Source organism: Mastigoproctus giganteus, chromosome 7, assembly GCF_048544385.1.
Source record: "Mastigoproctus giganteus isolate SK-2022 chromosome 7, ASM4854438v1, whole genome shotgun sequence".
NCBI lineage: Eukaryota > Metazoa > Arthropoda > Arachnida > Uropygi > Thelyphonidae > Mastigoproctus > Mastigoproctus giganteus.
The window spans coordinates 97454723-97481506 of NC_143581.1; the positions used below are offsets into that span (position 1 = coordinate 97454723).

Below are 26784 nucleotides of genomic sequence, written 5' to 3' on the forward strand. Positions count from 1 at the left end.
TGGGTTTTCTTAAAACGTGAAATCCGTACTTCTTTTTTGGAAACATTATAACATTATTTCTCATTATCTCTCTTACGTCTCCAGGGATGATTGAAAGTTCTCACATTTCAGGTTCGGTCACAGAATTAAGTTATCAAACAAACTGAGTTTCGATGAACAGCAAATGTTTTCTGACAAAAGTTTTCTTGCAGAGGTATGCGACCAGGTCGCATATCTCTGTAAATGACTTTTTATTTATTTATTAAAGAAGGCGGACCCAGCCAGTTTTCCTGGCAACCCCACCATCTATCATTCCTGACACAAAGCCATTCATTCGTCAGGTAGGTGTGTATCCAGGAGCCAGAACCTTTCACCATCAGACTAACTATTGAAATGCCTATGCCTGTTTCCAAAGAGCGATGTTTTTCGTTAGGTCCGCCCACAAACATCAGCACAAAGGCATGTTATTCATCTCACAAACCACCTACCGTGGTTTCAACAGAGTAAGCTCCCACAATTTTTGGAAACGGTTACCTCACATCCTGTGCTCAACCCTGTCTCAAATAATTTCCGTTTCGAAGGCTACTTTTTTTTTTTTTTTGTAGTTATTGGCGCATCGGCTTCTGTGGCCATAATGCACCTCCCAAGGTTTTTGCAGTACTTTGATCCAAGCCCGAGACGGGATTCGAACCCGCGACCTTTGGGTTGCCAGGCAGGCACTTTACCCACCCGGCTAACCCGGTCGGCTCGAAGGCTACTAACCAGCCAATAGAATCAATACAACGTCAATTTAGCTGTGATGCTTATCATATCTATATATGAGTGCAAAATAAACCTCAATTATTGCACAGGAGGGATACAGCCTAATACATTGAAAGAGGAATGGACAAAGAGTTCTGTGCAACATGATGAAAGCCAATAAATTACAATTGACGTATTATAGAAGATCCTCCAATGATCACTGCACCACAATGAGATGCAACTGAGGTGTAGGCAAAAAACCAGCTCCCAGTGAATCACAGGGAGATGTAGATACACGAAAACAAACCCAAGAAAGGCCACACTGAGTAAAGCTCAATGAGAAAGCCTTGATGTAAGGCAGCTGATTCACATGATTGTTATATATTGTTGCCCAGACCCTTTCTCCATACTAATGATGTTCTAGTTCCAACAACAAGCACATCTTTCTAAAAACCTGGATTGCAAATACCTGGAAAGCAGCAAAATTCTATTTTATAGCAACAAGCTGTTCCTCGCAGCCAGGCTCCAAGGATTGGATTGCAAGCGTGAGGTCTGCTCAACAAAGTCCTTTCTGAGGTCTTCACATTCCTGACACACATATAAGGCATGTTGCCAATCCTTCCTAAGTGCTCAAGCGCAGTACGCTCACTTATTCCAAAATCATATAAGAGCATAGAATGACCGATGGCCTGTGAGAAAGAATGTTGTCTGTAGCTGGACTGAACCAACGTGGCATTCCTTTACCTTCCTTGTTCGCAGTAGGAAAGATTTTTTTAGTGATATTTCCTTTTGTACTATCATTCCATCGGTCCTGCCAAATAGATACCAAGAAGATCCAAGGGGTTTTTTTTTCCTAATTATAACCTGCCTTGCAGTCTATCTCGATGCCCACTCTTTCATAGGTAATCACATATACTTATAAAATGAAGAACCAAATCAATAGGCATGCATCCAGTTACAATCTGCAGCGCATCATTTGATACAGTTCGGCAGGACATGAACAGCTTCAATTAACATCGTTCGCTGTACAGAGTACATTTTCCTGCCATTTATTTTTTGCAAGGTACAGTCTAACCAAACATGCGCTTCATAGATGATAACTGTTAGGAAGACGCAGTCATATAGAATTTCCAACGACCTTCCCCTGATTACCCACTCCTTTCTCGTGAAAAAACTGGGTTTTCGTTTTCGCTCTGGGCGCTACTATTCTTCCAAACATCTTTTCACTCTACAAGTCGCAAATCCTGGAATATTGTTCCCCCATCTGGGATGATACTCCCAAAACCTCTCTCAGGTTTCTAGATTCCATTCAAAAGAGGGCAATTAGGCTAATCAATGACTCCTCCCTAACAGTGTCTCTCTCCACTCGCTGTCTCATAGACGTACTGTTTCTGCTGCATGCCTTTTCGACAGATACTTCCATGGGCACTGTTCTTCTGAATTGGCTTCTATAATTCCCGCTCTCTCTTGGATTGCAAGAGAAAACAGTCCGAACACGTGCCGTCACCCATTTATTGTCCAACTTCAAACTCACAGAACCAACTTTTTATCTTCCTCATTTATTCATTCAACTGCCGTTTTCTGGAACAACCTTCCTTCGTACGTATTTCCTGAAAATTACAATCTACAGAAGTTCAAGTCTAATGTAAACAAATATCTTCTTTCGTCTTCTCAACCTTCAGCCCATGCACTAAGTACTATAGTTTCTAATACCTCTCGTGTTTGGGGTTTTCATAAAAAAATAAAAAATCTGTATCCTTAGAATAAGAAGTACCAGCAGGTACTATTTAAAGAGCTAGTATGGGTTCCAAGCCTGTATGTAAGGTAATGAAATCCGTTCGGGAATTACAATCAGACTATTCCTTCCTGTACGCAGTCTATAACCACAATAAGTGTCATCAGCAGCACAACCTTTATAAGAGGCACACCATTCCCATTTGGAAGAGTCACTCCAATTCAAATTATAAAGCAACTGATCCTATCCAACTGACTTCCTGTGATAAAGCATAGTAGTAGTAGCGGCAAGTGTACGAGCTTATGCAGCATCAGTCAAAAAAAAAAAAAAAATCACACCATTCCCTCCAAATGCCTGTCCAGTTCCTCCTTAAATTTTAACCTATCAACTTCCACAACGACAGATGGAAGTTTGTTCCAGCAATTAACCACCCGCTGGCTAAAGGCAAATTTCCGCACATCTATTCTACATCTGTCCTTCCTCAATTTGAATTTATGCCCCCTTAGGTTCGTAATCTGAACAAGTGGAAGAATCCCTTCCACTTGTTCCTTATACGCCTCAATCAGATCACCGCGCAGGTGCCTAGTCTCCAGCCACTGCAATTTGCAGAACTTAAGCCTCTCTTGGTAAGAGGATCCCTTCATTTCTCTCACCAATCTTGTTGCCCTTCTCTGTACACGCTCAAGCATCCTTCCTAAAATGAGGCCTCCACACCTGTACGCAATAGTCAAGGCGCGTCCTGACCATTGCCTTATACAGAGGGACAATCACCTCCTTTTCCCTGCTAGCAAAATTCCTATATGTCATTGACATATGGGAATTTGTCCCCATGACCTGCCCTGGCAGCCTGTCTGCATTGCTCAGAAAACATATCTGACTGCACAATTATTCCCAGGTCTTTTTCATTTTCTACCACCTTAAGTGTAGTACCACACAGTTGGTACGTTTCTCTGGGGTTACTTCTACCCATATGCAGTACTTTGCATTTGTCAAGGTTAAACTTCAGTTGCCAATTCTTAGCCCATCTGCCCAAATTATCTAGATCCTGTTGCAGTAGCACACTGCCATTACTGTCATTAACAACCTGCCAACTTCGACACTAAGCCTGATATACCTTCATCAATATCATCGATAAATATACAAAACAACAGTGGACCCAACACCGAACCCTGTGGGACTCCACTAATAACATTAGTCCACGAAGAGCAGCACCCATTAATTACCACCCTCTTTCTTCTCCCACTCAACCATCCTTTTATCCATTGGATAAAAGGATGATTGAGCGGGTTGAATGCATAGGCAGCCATTACCAGTTAAATAGTTGTAAAACTGTTTAAATTGTTCCAATAATTGAAGAACGTTCAACTGTTAAAAAGAATTTTTTATTATAATCGCTAAAGAAACACCAAACTCAACATAAATAATATCACCAGAGGTAGTCCATCACTTCCTAAATCAGAACCGTATATCTATTTTCATCTGTAGCATCGTTTTACTAACAAAATTACCATTTAAAAGAAGAGCTAAGACTATCAACTATGCAAACACAATAGCGCCACAACTCTGTAAATGGCTATGTATGTAGGAGCTTTTACGATGAGCATTTCTATACAAGAAATAATTCTACGAATTGTTTTTACAAGCCTATGTAAGATATGGGCTAATCAAATAATGCGGATCAGGTTTGGATTGAAAACTTATTGTAAGCTTTACCTTACTGCGTGATTATTCAACAAAATAAAAAACAGAGAACTGAAATTTATAATTATTCAAGAAAGTGGTTAAGGCTAAATTACTCAGGGTTAAGAACTAGGGAACTTTCCACTAAAAGGAGCCTTTGACCCACGGAGAAGGACGAGGTTTAATTTCTCCGAAATAGGTAGAACAAAGCAGACAATAAAAATATAATAAAACTCTAAGATGGTCAAGGGCAGACTGGATAATTAGGGATTAACCGAAAGGTAGGTGGGGGGATAAAAAGAGCGAGTTTTATATAAAAGGAGTTGAGAGAAGGCAGGAAAGTGTGATTCAGGTGTGTGGTGGCCGAAAAGAGACAGAGACTGGTGATTTTGGTATGTGGGGTTTTAGAGGTGTCGAGTTTGAGATGAAGTAAGTGCGTTGCTTAAGGTGTGTGTTAGAGGTTCTGGAAGGGATTTTGGGCTGTGTATAGTTTAGAGGAGTATGAAAAGGGTAGGATAGGAGCAGCACCAAAAACAGAAATGCAGACTTTTTTTTGCCATGGATCGATTCTTCACCTTGCCATAATGACTGCAAAGAATCATTGATATATCTTTCAACTGTGAAGCGACTAACACTTAAGAAAACCTTTCAAGCAACCAAATGAAGACGATAAAGTTCTGCGTCTCATTCTCTTACATACCAAATGAGCAATAATTGTAATTGCGGTCGTTATATTGGGGGGAATTGGATGTTAGCTACAATTGGAGAGAATCTGGATGTCAGCCGAAGAAACGGCAAATGCCGTGTCTTCGGCTGACACCCAGATGCATTTTCACTAAAATTAAATAGCATTAAGATAATTCTTCCTCAAAGTCTTCTTCTTGAAATATTTTGATTTATACATTGCTATTTTCAAAAATCGTTGGAAAACTGGACTGCTTGACTTAATGAAAGGAATGTCTCCGCTTACTGAGGCGAGACATAGCTCCCTTGAAAAGCTACTTTTCTCTTCACTTGCAGTCCTAGCTGATCAAAAGCGACTGATTTGACATTTTTTCCCTGTTTTTACCAGAATGTTCCATATTTTCACATGTTGGTTGATCCTGAATTTTTTTCCTCTGCATGGAAATGTCCTTTTTACAAAAACATAAAAGACGATACTGCCATCCATAGTAGGAACTTTTCATGATTGGCAATCAACCTAAGTTTAGTTATAGATTTGGTTTTTGGCATTTTGAAAAAAAAAAAAAAAACACTTCAACTGCCTATTTTGTAAATTTTTCATGTAAAAACAGTCATAGTACACATACAAAGAATGTACTTTGATCCGGCTTCGTTGATGGCACAAGAAATAAAGCAAAACAGGGCTGCAAGTTATATTGTAGCGCGCTAACACTGTAATTTCAGAGATTCCCTATTTCAATTACGTTTCCCAGTTTAATGTCCGAAAATTGCTAGTAATATTCGTGCTACGTGCACTGTTTAATGACTAAAACGTCATAATATGTCTTTGCATATGCGGATAAAAAGTCGATTCGACAGCCTGGCCTACGCAATGAAAAAGGTACGCCAATTATTTCGATGAGGTTTATTTATTTAAAGCTGCGGAAATGTTGCGCATATCCGCAAAATGTGTAACCATACGACACAATTAACATAAATGCGAAACCACTCACTAAACAGAGGGTTGTGATTACTAGTGTCTGTCGGGTTCAATTGCGTAATCGCAGAACCATAACAAAATTTATCTATTGAATTAACGCATCGGTGTGACATTTTAAAAGCACATTCAACGGCAATTGATACCAAAACCATCAAAAGGGCACGAGTTTACTAATATGTAGCAACATTAATTAACTCGCATAACTCCGACTGACTGGACCTGTCTGGGAGGTTTGCTTTATATACAGTCTGACACGCAAGGAACAGGTGGCGTTAGCACTGCCACAACTGCAAGTTCTATAAAATTCCTGATTCAGCAATCCAACTAATATGAACAGACAGACTAACATCTAACACGTGAAAACGAAAATGTGAAATATCTTGCGAACTGGAAGTGCCAGGGAAAAATAGGCTACACATTCGAAATCAGCATTAAAAATACACCAAATCTACCATATTTCTATTTTAAAAAATTCCGCTGTCGTTCAGTGTTATTCAGGAACGGTCGGTATGATTATAAAATTAAAGAATTTTGAAGCAGACGTGTGCAGGTTTACTTCAGAAACGCAAATATTACCTTAATGATTTTCGGTAAAAAAAAAAAAGTATTGATTTTCGGTACGCTTCACTAAATGCAAAATTTGAAGCGAACGATCATAATGTTTCAGAAAATCTGATAGACGTAAGCAGCTTTTTTTTTTTTTTTTTTTATTATTATTACAAAAAAATGTCCCGGGAAACACCTGTTTAGTGGCAATATTTTTTGCGAAACTTAGTTACCTTTGTATGCCACTTTCTTGGTCATAAAGCAAACGATTTCAGCCATTTTATTATATCAGTAATAACACACTTATTCTGAAAATCTAAGAAAGAAAAATTCTGGGCCATAGCCAAAAAAAAACTTGTATAGAAAGCTGGTGAACAACGCGGTACTTCTCTCATACAACTACGACAGCATCATTAGTTACATGACAGCTTTAGAACACGTGCGTGTGCGCACTTTGAGTGACTTACCTTTAACAGGGAGGCTAAGTAGTCAGCACTGGCGGTGATGTCATTTTCATTCTTCATCGCTTCATACTCCCACTCAAGGTCAATCCCGTCCACCTGCTTACTCCTCAGGAAACTGCCAAATAGAGTAGCTAGGTCTTGCACGTTGTCCCCCGCAGACTCGTTGTTTCTCCGCAGTGCTAAAATGTCTTTTATCTTTACGGAAGTCAAGACAGCGAGTCTCTGATTGCGTTCCTTAAGGCGGATAAGGTCTTGTAGATCTGCAAATAAAAAGTAAACGAACGTATTGAGTAAAAAAACGAGGTATTCGATTTCAAATAAAAAACAAAACAAAATTAGTACGCCTACAACAAAAAAAAAAAAGCAGCGTGTGTACTCTGTACGCACGAAAGACGTTTTATTTTATGTGAAAACATCCTTGGCTTGGACGAGGTTAAAGAGGTTTAGTATGAAAAGAATCCGAACACGTTTAATATTTTAAAGCATTTATTAACCCACTTGTCTGATCATCGCAAACAGCTCTCTCTCTTACGTTGTGTCCAGTAACAAAGTGAATTGGGAATCGATTTCAAAAACGCTAAATTGTTTTCAATGCACTTATTGAGGTATTCTCGAGATTGAATTTGTTCTTTGGTGAGATTAGCGTCTTTTCCGAAGTATTTAAAAGCAACTGTTAACGAATCTCGAGTTCTTAGTCTCATTATTTCCATGGCCATATAAAGATGATAAGGCGTCACTCGACACCATTATAAATGGTGTAACTTTTAAATTACCTGTAAACTCTCGATAGTGACCAAGGTAAATGCTAGGAAAGGACAATTCTTCGGCATGTTCGTCAAAAAAGTAAACTTTGCAATCATCAGGAACTATTCGTAAATATTTGTCATCGCTCCATAAAAGAGTTTGCTATTGAGCGACTAAAACTTTCTTCAATAGCTTCACTCATTTCATCACATTCCATGTCTTCATCGAAGGATACTTCTTCAATCTCCACGCAATAATCGTCATCTATACTCATGCATATGATTGACCATCGAATTAACATTTACAGGAACATTTATAATTTGGTCCAAAATTCCGTATTGGCAGAAACCATGTCTTAGTCTTCTAATTTGCATGAATGGTATACGAGGAGAAATGAGCCGCTCGGTCACTAAATCCAGTCGAGACAGATGAGGTGGAATAGCAGGATAAATGAAACTGTTGCTCTTCGAAAATATTGGAATAGAATCATTTTTGAGAGATGCTCGACTAGTATTACAAGCCTTCATAGTCGTTAAGTCCGCGGTTTGAAATTCTAAGAGAAGTAACGAATAACTTCTTGGAGTGCACAATTTTACACAATTTTCATACCACAATCGATCACAGATATCAAAAACAGCTCCAAAAATATTTTTTTAGAAATTGTCATTCAAATTCTTTATAGGAGTTACGGTCATGATCGATGTTCTTGTAAATGATATCATGCTCGACTACAGTTGAAACCTGTGGAGGATCTACAACAGGCGATTGAGCTGAAATATGATTTTGCTTCTTTTGGATGATGCAATCGAAGCTGGTTGTTGCAGTATACTTTGTCTAGCCGGATCAGGAATCATTTGAAACTCCTCAGGTAATTCATTTGAAGTCAAATCTTCTGGATCGAAATCTTCAAGAAGTTCTTGAATATAATTTCGTAATGTTGAGGTCTAGCTTCTTGGCGAGAAGTCGATGTAGATGGTTGTTGATCAAAATCTTGAGAAGCAGATTTTATTAAATTCTGCATTTTTTTAATCGTTCTCTTATGATTTTGAACTCGTTCTTTGTCCACATGTGAAGCTTCTTCGGTGGCTTTGAAACTTTTATCCTTGCATACTTCTCTCGATTTCTCATTTTCGTCATTTAAAATATAACAGCCACCTAATAAGAAGTTATGTCATCTGCATCATTTCTGTAAGAAAATTTCGTTACCAATTGGTTTTACTTCAGTCCGGAAATGTAGTAGGTGCCGTCATAGATGTTTTCACATCAAAATTCAATCTTGCTACTTTGTTCAATAATATTGAAAACTGCATTTTAATTAAAAGAGAACTAACAAAGCCCAATTGCTTTCACAGAAAGTATTTGACTTGGCGCATTATGGCCTCAATTGCCAATGCGCCATTAAACACTAAACCAACCAACAGAAAGTATAAACAACTAATTCTATTTGTAGCCTTCTCCAAATTATGAAAAGTATGAGGAGTCATGTTTTTTCATGTGTTTTTGTGTTTGGTTTGGATTTTATTGGCGCATTAGCAACTAAAGCTATAATGCGCCAAGACCAGTGTTTTTGTGTTCGGAAAGGTCAAGTACCTAATAAATGCAATGGTTTTAATTATAAGGCATTATGGGACGCGGGAGAGATTCCTTTTGGGTGAAAAAGTATGAACGTATCTTAAAAAAATAAAGGCGGCTCTAAGCGCGAAGTGGGTAACTACAGACCGGTCAGAAATTTCAGTGGTTGGGAAAATCTTGGAAGCACTGATTAAGAGTGCAGTCTAGGGACATTTAGGTAGAAATAGTATTCTGAAGGAGACACAACATGATTATGTTAAGGGAAAACCATTTAACTAACCTGGTTATTTTCACGCGGTTACTCATGAACTGAGTGTAGGGAATAAAGACAGTTTATTCGTATTTTGCAAGGCATTTGAGATGTTACTGTATAAACTGGAACATGTCGGGATCGCGGGCAAGGTTCTAAGATGAATCGCAGGATCGCTGCAGGACAGGAAGCAGAGGGCTGTGTTTAATGGATTTCTTCGGATCGGTATAATGTTAAAAGTGGGGTACCCCCAAGAATCGGTTCTTAAAACCGATTTTAAAACGACATCGAAGGGTTAGCTTGAGTAATGTTAAAGTTTTCAGATGATATAATGATGGAGAGAGTAGCTAATGGTCAGTGTCAAGCAGTGTTTTAATGTTTTAAAAATGTTTTAAAATGCAAAGTCTTACAGCAATAGTAATCCCAAACGTTTTTACATGCAGCAGAAACTGAACGTCTAGTTAAATGGATCTGGGAATTAATACGAAGAATATGAAGTTTGAGCAATATAGACAAGTGAACAGGAGGGCCCATGTGTCCTATTGTAGATTTTTCGAACAATAGCCTGTAGAGAAAGGGGAGTCATAATCCCACTGTATAAGACAATTGTTAGATTGCACTTGGAATACTATGTCTAAGTACGGAGACCTCATTAAAAAAAGGATCCAGCAGGCTTCTTGAATAGGTCCAAAAACCTGTACCCCTCATAGCGAGCTGCAGAATGGTGACCGTATGAGGAGACTTCGATTATGCGGGTTACAGAGCTTGGCAACCAGGTATACCTTGGAGGGGACCTGATTATAGGTCAGTTGGATACTGTTTTTAATATATTATTAATCTTTTTATTGTTATTCTGATTTATTTATCCGTAGCCGAGTGGTCAGGAGCGGAGCACTTCGATTTGTCAACCCGTACTGAATCAGCGTGGCAGATTATAGTCCATTTCTCTGAACATGAATTGTTGAGGAGGCGTCCATCCTGCAATGGATCGATAATGGCTGCAGTTTATTTCAAAAAATAAAAGCCACATGCTATTATTTTTAATTAATAATTTGGCTGGTTCCTTGCACTAACTATATGGCCAATGCTAAAATACTAATACTAATGTAACGACATTAAGGTCATTGCATTCATTAGGCGCTTATAGAGGACTTTGCCATTCTTAAAAGCTGAGAAGAGAAATGTTTAGTTAAACTGAGAAGTTTTGTAAGTCTGGAAATATGGTAAGCTAAGTGTAATGGGGGGGATCAACATGACCGGATATAAAATATCCAGTCAAAAATGCCAAATCAGTTATCTTAATTTGCTTAGGTAAGCTCAGAAGTACGACAAAATTTTGTCTTATATTTTATTTAATATGCAACATAATTAAAGAATGAAAGACAAGAACTACATAAAATCCATACGAATACAACAGGAACTCGTTTATTTGCTAATAATCAGAACATTATTAGGAATCTATATATTAGCCTCTGAGTAACTGGTAGTTACTCATCGGATAATTTACAGAGAGCGGTTTCTAAACTGAATCATCCAGAACGTGCCTACTTAATCAGCTAAACAAAAAAAATTTAAGTGATCGGAAAGCCATCTGAATTAAAATAATAGATGTAAATAATAAAGGTAAAAAACAGTGGAATGTTAAATATTTAGGCCCCTGAACAAGTTATAAAGCTGAAAATATAAATTGAAAACCTGAATTAGAAAATATAAATTCAATGACTTTACCAAAACAACACGCATACTGAACGATGTTTTGGAACCAAATTCTTTAAGAAGTGACAAGAATGTGGCTTAATAGAAAACGGCAATGCTAGCACTGATGTAAGGCAGCGAGGTATGGGCACAGAGCATACTCGTATAAACAAGGGAGGATAACAGCAAACGAGAAGAAATTCCTAAGGCTCATAGCTGGAAATGCAAAATCAGATAAGAAAATAAATAGGAATACTCATTGAATTTAAAGAAGAACCAGTTCAGAATAAAGTGACTTGTAGAACAAGATTAACTGCATATAGCAGTACGATTATATAATCGACTACGAAAAAGGGAGGGCTTTCCAAAACCAAAACACTGATTTCGAAAACTGTAAGCACAAAATGTCTCAAAGACTTACAAGTACTATTTTGATATACATAAGATAAAAGGGAATATATGTTATCGTATGTGCATATACCCAGAGGTGTAACAAGAGTAGGATATGGCGAGGGTGGTCCCGGCCACTTGTGTCCAATGAAGTTAAAATTTTAGAATTTTATTTTTATGATAATCCCAAACACGAGAAGTATCAGAATCAATAGTACTTAGTACCATGCATCGGTTGAAAGTTGAGAAGACCGAAGATACTTGTTGACGTCAGTCAGATTTGAATTTCTGTAGATTGTAATTTTCAGGAAATACGTGTAAGGGAGGTTCTGATCCAGAAAATAGAAGCTGAAGGAAGAAATGAGGAAGAAGAAAAGTTGGTTCTGTGAATGAATGGTTGCAGCACGTGTTCGGACTAGTTTAGAAGAGGGTGGAGAAATTACAGACGCCAATTCAGAAAAACAGCGTTCATAGAAGCATCTATAGCAAAGATATGCAACAGAAACTGAAATCTATAAGACAGAGTAGAGACTTTGTAAGAGACGGGTTATTAATTAATCTGCCTACCCTCCTTTGAATGGATTCTAGAAACTAAAGGTTTTGGGGATGCCACCCCAGAACTGAGAGGAATATTTTACGATCGGGCGGATTTGAGATTTGTACAAAGCGAGTAGTTGTTTAGATGAAAAGTAACGTTCAGAGCGAAAAATAAAAACTTAGAAAAATAACCACTTTGTAGAATACTTGGTAGCTAACGGCCTAAGAAGAAATACTGGAAGAACAGCGAAAATGAAAATAAGTAAAGTAAAAATAATAAGCAGATAGTGATAGCGACTTAGATCATCTGAAAGGTAACGTCCCATAACGATTTCAGCCTAACCTGGGATTAGAACTTTAATTTTCAAGACCGCTTCAATAACATTAAGAGAAAAACCTACGCGACACTCTGGAAAATCCACCACGAGCTTGTGAGAATTACAAATAGTAAGTTGATCTCAATACATTAAAGAGATGCCTCCTCCTCTCTGTCCATCTTTATGCATCTGAGATTTGATCCACCGCGCCGGAAAGCAAAGATCGTTTCAACAGAATATTGGATCTTGACACGAATAAACCATATCTGTGGTTTTGTGCTAACAGTCACAGTCTCGAGTTCTACAATTCCTGAACATCTCTCTCATTTTCATTTTTCCTTTACCAGAGCTTATGCTGAGTCTGTTTAGTGTTACATAAGCACTGGTAAAGGAAAAATGAGAGTAGGTGTGTTATAGGCCTAATGAATCTGATGAGTATAATGAGCAATTGTGCAGAGAAACAGAGTGGGCCAGTAAATCAGAATGTCTTATAACGGGGGATTTTAACATTCCAGATATTGACTGGAACTTGTGAATTGGTCACTAGCAAGACTTTTTTTGGATTTATTGGATGATTGTTTTCTACAGCAGCATGTTAGAGAGGCAACAAGACGGGGTAAAATACTCTTGATCTGATTATCAGCAGTGATTATTCACGCATTAAGAATTTGCAGATAAAGGAACCACTAGGTGACAGTGATCACAATGTACCGATGTGGGAATTACTTAAAGATGTAATTCCCACATCAGTACATCACCATCAAGGCTAAAGGGAAGGGCTTTTGCTTTCGTAAAGGTGACTATAGCGGTCTCAGAAGTTTTTAAATTCATTAAAGTAGGATCAACTAATGATGTTACCAACGTTGAATTCTAAATGGGAATCTTTCAGGGACTTAATTTTGGAAGCTTTTCATTGCAACTAAGAAATATTGTTCAAAGTTTAGGCCTAAATGGATGTCTGATGAACTAATGAGGCTCGTGGCACAGAAAAAAATGTATGGGACATAGGTGACACAGACGCCTATGGCAGATATAAACTAGTCGGTAATCAAGTCACAAAGGAGGTTAGGCAAGCGAAGGCAGATTACGAGAAATCCTTGGCAAAGGATGCAAAGAGTTCTTTACCTATGTAAACTCTAGAAGGAAAGGGAAGAATCAGATTGGATCACTTAACATAGATGGGTTGACTATTGATGTCATACTCAGGTAGCTGATAAACTGAATGAGTATTTTGCATCTATATTCACATATGAAGAGTTATTCAATGAGGGAAAGGCCAGAATTTTATCAAACTCTAACAGGGAGCTAAGTGATTTTATAATAACTGACAGCAAAGTGGAGAAAAAATTGATGAAGTTAAACATAAGGAAGGCACCTAGGGTAGACGGTATCTATCCAGTCATATTAAAGGAGGCAGCAAAGGAAGTAAGCAAACCCTTAACCATAATTATGAGAGCTTCCTTGGACTCAGGGGAGGTCCCCATGGACTGGAGGTGTGCAAATGTATCACCAATTCACAAAGTGGGTTCAAAATGTGACACAGGTAACTATAGACCTGTTAGTGCTTTTGATACTGTTGCACATGGACGACTGCTGTACAAATTGGAGAGGTATGGCATCAAGGGTAAGTTGCTACAATGGATAAAGGGATGGTTGAGTGAGAGACGACAGAGAGTGGTAATCAATGGACACTGCTCTTCGTGGACTAATGTTATTAGTGGAGTTCCCCAGGGTTTGGTGTTGGGCCCATTGTTGTTTTGTATATTTATCAATGATATTGATGAAGGTATATCAGGTTTAATGTCTAAGTTTTCAGATGATACAAAGGTTAACGACAGTAAAGACAGTATGCTACTCCGGCTGGATCTAGATAAGTTGGGTAAATGGGCTGAAAAGTGGCAACTGAAGTTTAATATTGACAAATGCAAATACTGCATATGGGTAGAAGTAACCCCAGAGAAACATACCAACTGTGCGGTACTACACTCAGGGAAGAGGGAAATGAAAAGGACCTGGGAGTAATTGTGCAGCCAAATATGAAGTTCACTGAGCAGTGCAGAGGGGTTGCCAGGGCAGGTCACGGAGTCTTGTCAATGATATATAGGAATTTTGCTAGCAGGGACAGGGAGGTGATTATCCCGTTGTACAAGGCAATAGTCAGGTCACACCTTGAGTACTGTGTACAGTTCTGGAGGCCTCATTTTAGGAAGGATGTAGAGTTGCTAGAACGATGTACAAAGAAGGGGAACAAGATTGGTGGGTGGAACAAAGGGGTGCTCTTACCAAGAAAGGCTTAAGTTCTGCAAATTGCGGCGCCTGGAGAGTAGGCACCTGCGAGGTGATCTGATTGAGGTGTGTAAAGCCTTGAATGGGTTGAGCAAGCTGAATGCTGATAAGATTCTTCCTCTTGCTCAGATTAAGTACCTGAGGGGACACAGATTCAAATTGAGGAAAGGCAATTGTAGAATAGATGTGCGGAAATTTGCCTTTAGCCAACGGATAGTTGATGGGTGGAACAGACGTCCATCCTTTGTTGTGGAAGTTGATAGCCTAAATAAATGTAAGGCTGAGCTGGACAGGCAATTTGGAACGAATGGAGGGATGAAATGGGTTTATTTTTTGGCTGATGCTGCATAAGTTTGCTTTCTTGCACCGTATGCCTCCACTAATGCTAATCTGCAATCCTGGAGTCACAGTAATGGATGCCGCCTTAAGGATGGAAGTCAAGGCACCGAAAGAAAAAGCAGAAACGCCACTAATTAATTATTGCCATTTAACCATGCAATCTCTTCAAACATCCCTACTATTAGAGGAATGTTTCCAGCAGCACACTGTTAATAGTGAATGCATACATGTATGTATATGATAAGAAAAACAAAACCTTTAATACCTTTCGGAGAAAAAAACTCAAGAAAGATAACCAAGGATTAGTAAAAGAACATCAGTAGTCCTCCAACAAATTAAAACTGTGGTTCATGTCAACTTTTATAATTCTGTTTCTATTTTTGTATATTAACCACTGAATTTCTAAGAAAGGTTCTTACATTTATATTTATTATGATTGCGCCCTCTGGGCGCAATCAGTATTCTTCCGGTATTCTCATTTTCTGAGCACCTGTGGTTAACTGAAATGATGTATGTTATATAGCTTGTATATAGTATTGATATAGCTTGTACATAGACGTATACTATTGATATAGCTTGTACATAGACGTATACTATTGATATAGCTTGTACATAGACGTATACTATTGATATAGCTTGTACATAGACGTATACTATTGATATAGCTTGTACATAGACGTATACTATTGATATAGCTTGTACATAGACGTATACTATTGATATAGCTTGTATATAGATGTAATTATATTGTACATGCACTTCGTATGTATATATTTATTCGTATGTATAATGTACCACGCTGTTACCCTGCTAGCTATTTGGCGCCTCCGTAGCCAGGTGAGCAGGAGCAGCAGTGCGTAGCACACGCTTCTTCATTTAGACCGGGGTTCGAGCCCGTGACCACCAAATACAGAGGATGCGGAAAGGTCAGGGAATGACCACCGCATATCCCCGGAGCAATATGGCCTTAGTTGCTAATGCTCCTAAAAACCAAATAACAAACAACAACAACAAACAGCTAGCTATTGCTGTTCAGAGGCATGTACTGGCTTACTGGCTATTAAACGGAATGAATAAATAAATTCAATATTGGTGATTCGCCTATAAGATTAGAGGCCAGAGTAATAAAGATGTGCGATCTTCTCTGGAAATCTGAGTGTCATCGCAGATGAGCATACAAGCAGTAGATTCTTTATTGCAAGAAAGAAGATAAGATTGAGTTTTAAAAGGATTGAAGTTAAGTGTTCTTCGTACCGTTGGAGAGTTTACCTGAAAACCAGCATTTAAGGAAACTGGTGGTGGCTATTCGAGAAGTTGAAACTGTTTGTGCATGGTAAATTTTCTCAAACTGGAAGGTGAAATGCAGTGTGCTATCATCAGCAAACTACAGATAGGATTTCCAGTCAGTGAAAGGAGGTCATTGATATACAATAGGATTAGAGTCAAAGAAAGAACTAAACATCATTAGTGGAGAACTTATAAGACAGTTTCTTCTCTCTGAACACTAACTGCGTGTGTGGAGCGCTCAGAGAGAAAACTAGGCATCCAACTGCAAAAAAAAAAAAAAAAAAAAAAAACAGCCGCTATGCCATAAGGTGAAACTTCTTTATAAAACCTTTACGCCACAAATCAAAAACCTTAGAAATGTAAAACAGCTGCTTGAGTTTCGCCAATTTTTCCATCGAATTTATCCAAAGATAAGTAACATAAGTCAATAAATTAACAATGGATCAAAATTGACAGAATCCATATTGGCCATCACTGATCACCGTGAAGGTTTCGAAATATTCTAAGATTTGGCTGTTGATGGATTTCTCCATTACTTTGGAAACAGTAGAAGTGCAGTGGAGCGATAACTGGAAAGAAGGGATTTGTCATCCGTTTTAGGAACTGGCAGAATATGAAAAAATATTCCACAAGAAGGAAAAACATCGGTGAAATAAGAAAGTGTAAAAAGGCGACACAGAACATCAGCAAAAGTTTTGGAAACAAGTGGAGAAATGTCATCAGGAAATGGAGCTTTCTTGGCATCAAGATTGTTCTGAAATCTTCGAACATCCGAACAACTTAACTCTTTCTGTGGTATTCTGTCAGAATACCACAGAAAGCGTTAAGACGAACAGTAGAACCATTATGAATTGAAGGTTCATGAATAATATGTATGATGGCATCATTATTAGTAGTAGCAGTGGCATAAGATGCAAGAAAGCAAGCTTATAAAGCAACAACAAAAAAACCATTCCAATAATTTGTACAGTTCGTCCTTGAATTTATTAAAACTGCCCACTTCCACACATCTATCCTGCCTCAATTGGAATTTATGTTCCATTGTGTACAAAGTGTAATCTGAGCAAGAGGACGAATGCCATCAGCACTGAGCTTGCTCAATCCATTCAAAGCCTTAAATACCTCAGTCAGATCGCCTCGCAGGTGCTTAATCTCCAGACGCGGCAATATGCAGAACTAAAGCCTTTCCTTTCGTTCCCTTAACCAATCTCTTCGCCTTTCTCTGCAACCTTTCTAAAATGAAGACTCCAGATCTGTATGCAAAACTCAAGTTACCTTACAAGTTCCTGTGTATCACTGACAAAACCACGTGAGCAATCCTGCCATCACTGCTGAGAGAACTTCATGTTTGACCGCACAATTCGAGGGTTTAGTGTCAAACAACGTTAACTACAAAATCATTTTGTAGTTAACCAAAAAAAAAAAGCCATTTGACATTTTCTTGGTTTACCGAAAATGTGCTTATGACTACTTGTAAAGTACGAGAGAGAGAGATGCAACTGTGTGACATGATATGCATTGTTATTTGTAAACTAAAGTTATCCCAAAAATAAAATTCAATTTTGTAGTTAACGTTGTTTGACACTAAACCCTAGAATTACCTCAAGTCTTTTTCATTTTCCACTACCCTGAGTATAGTATCATATAGTTAGTATGATACTGTACTCAATATAGGATTACCGTTACCTACATGCAGTATCTTGCATTTGTCGATATTGAAATAAACTTAAACTGCCATTTCATATTGTGCCATTAAATACCGTGGTTATGTTTGATTCAATGAATGAAAGTGAAAATATAGGATTTGAAATTTAAATGAAGACGGTAAAGTTATTTATTAATAATGGTTCCCCTTTTTGTGCGTGTAGAATACACATATAAAAATAATATAGAGTATATATTAAGGTCATCAAAATAAACTCCCTTCCTCCTTTAGAAAGGGAGTTGCCTTTATGTAAAATGCCCACTTTAGTTAAAAATATTTTAATTAAATATTTTTAGTTAAAATATTTTTTAACTAAAAGACAGAAGGAATTTCTGTGGAAAGATGGACTGTAGTTCATAATCATGGCCAAAACTTGCATGTATTAAAAACCTGGAGTAAGTCACGACAGAAAATCCAACTACTTGCTTCTGCGATCGGCTTTTCTTGGTAGAGACCAGAAACTTCCTTCCATTATTATGCCATTACTAATAATAATATTTGACTGACGACACATCCAAGTTTTCATCTTGATTTCTAACCACAGTGTTTTTCTAAAGGAGATTGGGGGTAGGGGAGGAATTATCAGAAATTACCTCCCAGAGAGAAAGAGAGGTGAAATGAGGTGAGTATGAAATTGGAACATGTCAATAAACCTACATCCAAGTTGTTTTGGAGGATTTTCCGGCACACCAACTATTTCGATCAAAGTGGGCCAGTTCATATCGTTTTGTCGTGTGCGTTCACGGACCGATTTAGAAATTGTACGGGCAGAATAACTCACGGCGGCGGTGGGAAAACCCCAGCTCAACCTGAGATCGGCTAACTACAGCCTCGCTTGAAGAAGCTTCCTAGGTATTGTTCTAGTGGCAGACGGGATTTGAACTGCGATCTCTCCAAACGAGTGAAAAGCGACAACCCTCCCCTACCCACTGTACTGTCACGGACGACTTATATCTATAAAAGAAAGAGGACCATGAAATAAACCTAACCTGATAAGGTATAACACTGCTAAACCTATACCTTAGCAGTACGCTGGATTACTTTAGAAATTTCAGACTATAAAGTTTGGTTCATATTATTCATACTATTTCAAAAGAAAGGACCACATCGGGAGCAAGATAAATGTAGTGCATTTGTTTGAAAAAAAAAATTTTAAATAAATCCAACACAGTATATTATTTGCATACAACCTGAATAATAAATCTAAACTTTGTAAAAATATTACTTTACTTTGCTGCATTCCGCCTAAAATCTCTGATTTTTATTCTTATTTTCCGGCAATCAATTAAGCAATACTTCAATCACTTTTCCTTTTAATTCACTTAAAAGTATATATTCTGTAGATGTCCACACTTCGTGTTTAATTATGCCTCCAAAAGATTCATAGTTTATCACTACCAACTCTTTATTTTCACTAAAATCTTCACCATCAAAACTCACATTTTCATGTCCGCTTAATGCTTGATATTCCTTCACGAATTTAGTTATCCTTTTTCTTTAGGAAGAAAAGAAAAAGGACGTCTTATTTGAATTTTCTTCTTACGTCACCTTTCCCTTTGAAGTCAAATATCGGTAATGACATGTACTGTATATTGCACGTAGTTTCCTGATGATCGTTCTATTTCCTAAAATTTTTCATTTAGAACCCTGCCCTCGGATGTGATTTGTATGGCTTCTGTCGCCCAGATCTCTTGTTTTTCGTCCAGAAAATAGGCAAACCAATTTTCAGGCAGCAGACCTGCTAAGACCTGTTGCATGAGTGCAATAGCTTTCAAGGGGAAAAAAAATTAAAGCCTATTAGCAGGTGATGAAATCTGGATATTCCATTATGATCCTTATTCTGAAAGCCAGTCTATAGAATGGACACATCCATCTTCCCGGTAATGAAAAACAACCTTGAATTGCTATATCATCACAAAAATATTATGGCTACGGTGTGTTCTTGGATAGAGAAGGTCCAAATTTGGGAGTTTTCAGAGAACAGTCAGACTATAAATATCTAAAGATATAGCCCAACATATGATAAGCTTAACAAGCCTCTTACAGGACATAAAATCATGTTACAATATATATAATGCTGAACCACACACTGCCCATATAACTCAGATGAAAATTGCAAAACTAGGGTGGAGAGTTTTGCCTTACCCTGTATATAGTCTAGCCTTGGTTCCGTCTAATTTGTATTCATTTATTTTTTGTTTGATCATATGAAGAGATATCTTTGGAAAACACTTTCGGACAAAGAGGAGTGGCAGGTGGCTCCAACAGCAGGGACCATCCTTTTACGATCGTGCCTTTGTGACTTGGAAAGAACGATGACAAAAACGTATTGACAAACAATAAACAACGTGGATACATAGAATACTGTATACATGCTTCCCGGTTTTATTTAATAAAGGATATAAATTTCAACTTTGTATCTGGTGTCTTTATATTTTGGCCAAAGAGGCATTACTTATGTACCTACCATCATGCTATGTGTGTGTATACTTTAGAAAGGTATGATACAGTTGTGCTCTTCCTTGTACTGCAAAGGTACACTAGTACAGTGTCGAGCGCTTTTGACAATACTATCATTTCTATACTATATAGATAATAACCTGTACATATATGAGTTTGGAAACGCCACAATCCCTCTGGGATTTGTCAATATTCTTTTAAGCTTCATATGGGTAAATATAGATGGATGAAAGTTGCTATGCCAATGTTGTTTACAAACAACAATCTAAAATTTCTAAAGACATTCATTAAATAGTAAATGTGTTTAATTAATCGTCAGCTCGGTCTAATCCTCCACGTACTGATCGTGAAATTCGATCGGGAAATTAAGTAATATATCGTTATTGGACAAATGAGAGCAAAATTTGGCGATTCGCCCATCATCCAACACATACAGTTTAGGGTTAAACGGCACCGGTGGTTCCCACAACTTTGCCATAATCCCACTGCAGCACCAACCTGGATATTGGTCTGCCACCAATATTCAGCACCACTCGTTTTGTGGAAGTTTCTAGTGTATATATACTGTACATTATCTTATTGCAGGAATTGCGCCACTGACTTGCAATTGTCTCACAGCCACCGGCTAGGGATAACGAACACGATGGAAAAAAATATATAAATGGTGAATTTAGGTTAATGCAAATTGAAAAATAAATAAACAAAATATATAATAGTAATACATTCAATCGTCCACTTTATGAAATACAGGTAAATTTTATTAAAGTTATATTTACAATTAAACTTCGCTGAATATTAAAAAAAAAACCGTAAATTGGTTTCCCTGTAAAAAATGACTCAGTTGAAAACGTATTCACCGTAAGAAACTGACGATTTCGAAGGTGGTTCAGTAATTTCGTGATGAAGTGTGATTTTTTTAAACCATTACTAATGTTGCAGGATTTTCTACTGCACTCTTCGTACTGATGATTGCTGACTTCAAACATTTAGGCTGAATGAATTTCTGGCCATTTATATAATAAACTTGCTTGAAAAAATTCAATGCGAGGCCCTGACTGTCGCTCCCTTCTGCTCACTCTTCTCTGCAAGTGTTGTTTGTAAAGAAGGGTGGAAGATTACCTTTCTTAAGAACAGGTTTGATGTTCTCCATTTCAAAACTTAGGCTAAAAACTTCTGTTATAAACATTTTGTAAGCATAAACAAAGATGCGTGGTGGGAGGACAGAAAAAGGAGAAAAAAGGACATTTTTTTGCCTTCTCATCAAGCATATAACAACTAAGTTCTTTGTCAAATGACTCGGGTGAAATTTAGCATGGTGGTTCTTTTCACTGCTGTTCAAGATACGATGTATGTGCTGTCAGGGCCGATCATGGAGTTCAGAGAGATCGGGTGCGAGATGTAATGTTGGAAGAGCACAAGGAGGAATTCTTGCCGCTTGGATGAGTCCCCCCCCCCTAAAACTTTGTTGGAATTTGGGAGCCATTTTCAGTGCAGGCCCAGTGCATTGTCTTTGCCTTCCGCTTCTCTCCCTCCCAAGGACCAGCCCTGCATGGTGTTAGCCACGCGAAAACACTTTAGATTATTAAACGGAATACAGTATTAATGTTCCAATAGTCTCACTCGCACAATAGCCGCCAGATGATTTGTAAAAAATGTTTATATAATTATGACCATAGAGGGTAGTTGTTCGCCTAATATAAACTTACTAACAATTCATTATTTTTCATTAATTATTATTATAACTTATTTTTATTAACTATTAAATTATTTCAATTATTCATCATCTAATTCAGTATAAGCCATAAATAAATAGATAAATTACGAATATTTATAAGAGACAAACTCCCTCCCACTGTCGTGAAGGGAATTTTCTAATGTCAATATACCACTCACTTATGGTAGGGCAAATAAAGATTTATTTGTGGATTAATCTTATAGCGTTATATTTGAAGTACAGTATATGCGTGCCTAACGTGTGTAGTATACGTATTAGGCATGCACCTGTAATCGACATTTTTCTAGGTGTATTATTTACAAAGATGAGAAATTTTGGATTAGCTAGTGTGGGCCCTGGTGCACATAGAGGCCCAAAATATTATTCTTAAAAAAAAAAAAAAAAAGCAATGGCATCATTAAAAGCGGGAACTTTAGGGTGCACGATAAATTGCTGCGATATAATTTACGAGTATATCCAATTGATAATTGATAATTACAGAAAATGAAACTGCGTGTTCTTAAGGTTATGTATCTACGTTTTGAAATGCAGCAAATTGTAATTTCCCAACAGAGGGTGTAAAATAGTTATAAAATTACTTCAGGCTGAGAAACTTCACAATGGGTGAATGAGATCCATTTTTTAACTTAAACTGTGCAAGGACTTAGCCGTCATATCGGAGAGGGAAGAGGGCAAGAGGAAGGAAAAAGTCAAACTTTCATGTTGGGGTAGAGATAACATAGGAAAATTGTTTTGTTTACTGACGATGCAGAAACATATCTTTGGAATAAACGTTGGAAGGGGGGGGATATATCGTGTCTAAACCGCATGTACTTAGGAGAAAAACTTTAAACTTCCGTCCGAGACTAGGTGGTGTGGCAGTGAGGATACTGGGTGAGAAAATTCCAGGATAATTCTTTATTCCGCCACTCTCACAACCATTATCGAATCCTAGCCTTCTAACTCAGCAGACGAAGTCACATAAATACTGCACACACAAACTATACAATGGCCAGTAGCCATGTATAATTCGTTATGCAGTCAATGCACTCTTTCCTGTTAGTTTTAATTTATCAAGGCCTGCAAAAAAGATTTTTAAATAGCAATTTACACTAGTCAGATCAATTTATGTCCTTATTTGACACCTACCTTTATTAGGTTCCCTAATAATAGCGCTGCTTCCTACTTCCAGAGAGTAATATATAACATGTGTGCATAAGCAAGGATCAAGCTTTGCTGGGCTGAAGTTAATGTCATCTGTTCGGTAGTAGCATACAAGCTTTTTCCCCGAGAGCAGCTCTGATGAGAGACATGTTTCTGGAAAGAAGAAACACATATAAATAAAAAAAAGGGATTCAAGTTTAACTACCCAGCAATAAAGGATCTATGGCATACACGTATATACTTTTATTTCTGACATACGAATACAGATTATGTACAAATCAAATTTGTTCTGAATTGCTGTTCTGGACTGCGAAAAAACTGACCTAAAGGTAACTCGTCAGCATAACGAACAACCTTCGCATACCTTTTGTACTATTTGGCATGATCTGGCAGGAGCCTAAAAACCACTGTGATGACTGTTACTCTTGCTTTGTTAATATAAGGAGGGATACGATGCAAAGAGTAAGAAGGGCATTGTATACCCTTCTTACTCGAATACAATACCTTATTAGGTATTGTATTCGAGAATTTAGTGTCAAACAACGTCAATTACAAAATTGCATTTTTGTTTTGAGATAACTTTAGTTTCACTTTATACCTATCACTCACACAGCTGTATATCTCTAGTACTTTACAAGTTAGCTTAGGCTATAATCACATTTCAGTTAAACCAAGAAAATATCAAATGACTTTTTCTTGGCTAATTACAGAAACGTTTACTACAAAACGATTTTGTAGCTAACGTTGTTTTACACCAAACCCTCGTATTGCATCTGCGATTACGCCAGTTCCACATGGAGATCACCTTCCGATTCCATGGCCTCCACTTATATTGGAGAATGTAGCAGTAGAGAGTGCTGAAAGTGAAACTGAAGTCTACAGACTGGAAACATTAAGTCCAGCACTCGACTGTTTTCATAGTATGAACTCAATAATCTGGTAAGAGATTTAAATTTATCAGAGGAATCTGCAGAATTCCTTAGGTCAAAAAAAAATCTTCAAAAACATGGGACGTTTTTTTCATGGTACAGACACAGAGAACGAGAACTAGTCCCCTACTGTTCTGAGGATAATTCTATGATTTTTTTTCAATAATATAATTGACTTAATGAAATATTTAGGAATTAGTAACAATCCTACACAGTGGAGACTTTTTATTGACTAATCAAAGAGGAATCTTAAAGGTGCGTTGCTCGGAATGGAAATAAATATTGGTCAATTCCAGTAGCTCACTCTGTGCATTTAAAAGAAATAAGAAAACTTCAAGAAGTTACTGACACGTATTAAGTAGGAAGAACATGGTTCGTTGGGTTGGTTGGTCTGTGCTGACTTTAAAGTTACAGACATATATTACTTGGACAGCAATCTGGCTACACAAAAATGATTTTCTTTTTGCGTGAGTGGGGCAGTCGGGCAATGGGATGTCAAAGTCTGGCCAAAGAGGAGCAGTTTATTGTCTGGATCTAAGACTAGTTCATAAACCACTGGCACACCCCAAAACTGTCCTCCATCCACCCTTGTACATGAAACTGGGTTTTCACAAACAGTTTGTGAAAGACCTCAGGAAGGGCCATGCTTAATCTGGGAAGAGTTAGTCAAGAAGAGGGTGAGAGATTTCACCAAGACATTAAAAACATGGCGATGAGATACCAAGAGAGGCGGGATGTCAACACGATGGATGTCTATTGCTGGATGCTGAAGAGGAACTAAAGTAGTTAAAGAAAATCAAAGAAACAAAAATTTGACCCATCGTAAATCAGTTTTTAAAATGACAGGTAAGTGTTTAGTGGGTTTTTTACCACACTGCCCTGTTTAATAGTGGTTTCAACGTGAATTTAAATATAAAAGTCTAGTAAAAGTAGCATTTTGTTATAATTTCAGTACACAAATTCTGCCAAAATTAATACAAATTTGTGAAAAATCAAATTTTCTTTCGTGGTTTTTGAAGAAACCTGACGTGATGGATACAAACGGAAGTCAATTTTGAAATCAGAATTAGAAAATGATTCAGAAACACCCTTTTCTCAGAAAACATCAGTGGATTATTTTTGAAAATGCAGAGTAGTGTTATCTTATCTCCGTTTAATTCTTTGGTCAATTCCTAACCGAATCGGAATCCTTGGTTCTATGTACACAACAGTTTCATTCGGTTAGCTCGGAGAAATTTTAAAAATGGTCACGAAAAAGTAATTTCCCTAACCAAAGTAATGGGCTCAGGAAACTGAGTAGAGTATTAAACGCTGATAAGATGACATTTTTATTCTTAATTAGCGATTGCTATAACAGTCGAGTAGAATGCACCCACATTTAGTAAGAACGAAAAAAAAAAAATTAGCCCGATTCGATCTGATATAAAATATATTTTTATACCGATTATACCATATATTTTATAATCGGTATGGAACGATTAGTGGTATCTAACAAAACTGAAACATAAACTGCCCAATGAAAAATTCATCGTGACAATTTTTCCGAAAAATTTCGCCAACGACGCTGCCAAGACAAGTTTTATGTATTTGGATATAGCTTAAGTAACAGAGAGAAATCCTACAGAAGAGAAAAGTGAGGCACATTACCAGTGAATTTCCCTGGCAGTGTAAAGAAAAGCAGAATTTTATTTGTACGAAAAATCCTACTTATTCAACAATAAACAAAAAAAATGGTGCTGTCAAATCGACGTTAACTTAATTAATGACTGGAAGTTCTGAAAGTTGTTTTGGAAGAAACTTTAATTTTTTTTAATAAAAATAACAATAAACTTATGCTTTCTAATAAAGAGAAAAGTAAGTAGAAAAAGCGAGTGGAAGTTCGGTACAAACCAGCTGGCTATTTGCCGGTGGTCAGTTAGGCTTAGGGTGCGCAACATGACCAGGTTTTTGGTGTGGCCACCCTTTCTACCGTAATTTTACTTTTTAATTTGGTGGAACTAATTTTCTACTTTAAAAAAATTCAACACAAGCACACAGAATTGACCCCGCGTCCCCATTCTTCATCTTCCAGAAATAAATATATATAAAATAAAAAATAATAATAAAAAAACTCATTATTCCCATCTTCAAAAAAGTGCCTATCCGGTTTCAATTTTGAATTTTGCCGAACTCTCCGCCTTGGCCACTTGCGGGTTATAAATAACAATAAATTCTTAGGGAGTTTATTTTATTGTTGTGCCCTTTAGTAGTTCTCATCTCACTTACTACTGAGAATCTTCCTCCCTCATTTATTTTACTAATTCCCCAGGGTCTTATACTCTTTAATTAAACACCTGCAAATCACATCTACGCTGGTCTTCATACGTATAATGCTTAACGCCCTTCACAAATACAGTCGCCCTTGTTTGCACCTTCTCCAGAAGTGAAGTTTAACGATTTATCCATAAAAACCATTTAATGATTCATCATGATTTTTGTTAAAAAGTACACAAAACATATCCGATGAAAAATTCATGTACTGTACTACAGAGGCGCATGATTTTTTTTCATTCCAATGTTTCAGTTCCCTAAGTTTCTTCTTTATATT

General features: G+C 37.4%; 1 protein-coding gene across 1 annotated transcript in view; it reads right to left on the reverse strand.

Annotated features, from left to right (window-relative positions):
• Positions 1-26784, reverse strand: part of LOC150083097 (uncharacterized) — a 205384-nt gene that overhangs the window by 144188 nt on the left and 34412 nt on the right. The window contains exons 4-5 of the mRNA XM_090378388.1: positions 23254-23421; positions 6812-7068 (exon numbers count right to left, since the gene is read on the reverse strand). Of these exons, the coding sequence (XP_090234514.1) occupies positions 6812-7068; positions 23254-23421 (425 nt within the window). The remainder of the gene's footprint in view (positions 1-6811; positions 7069-23253; positions 23422-26784) is intronic.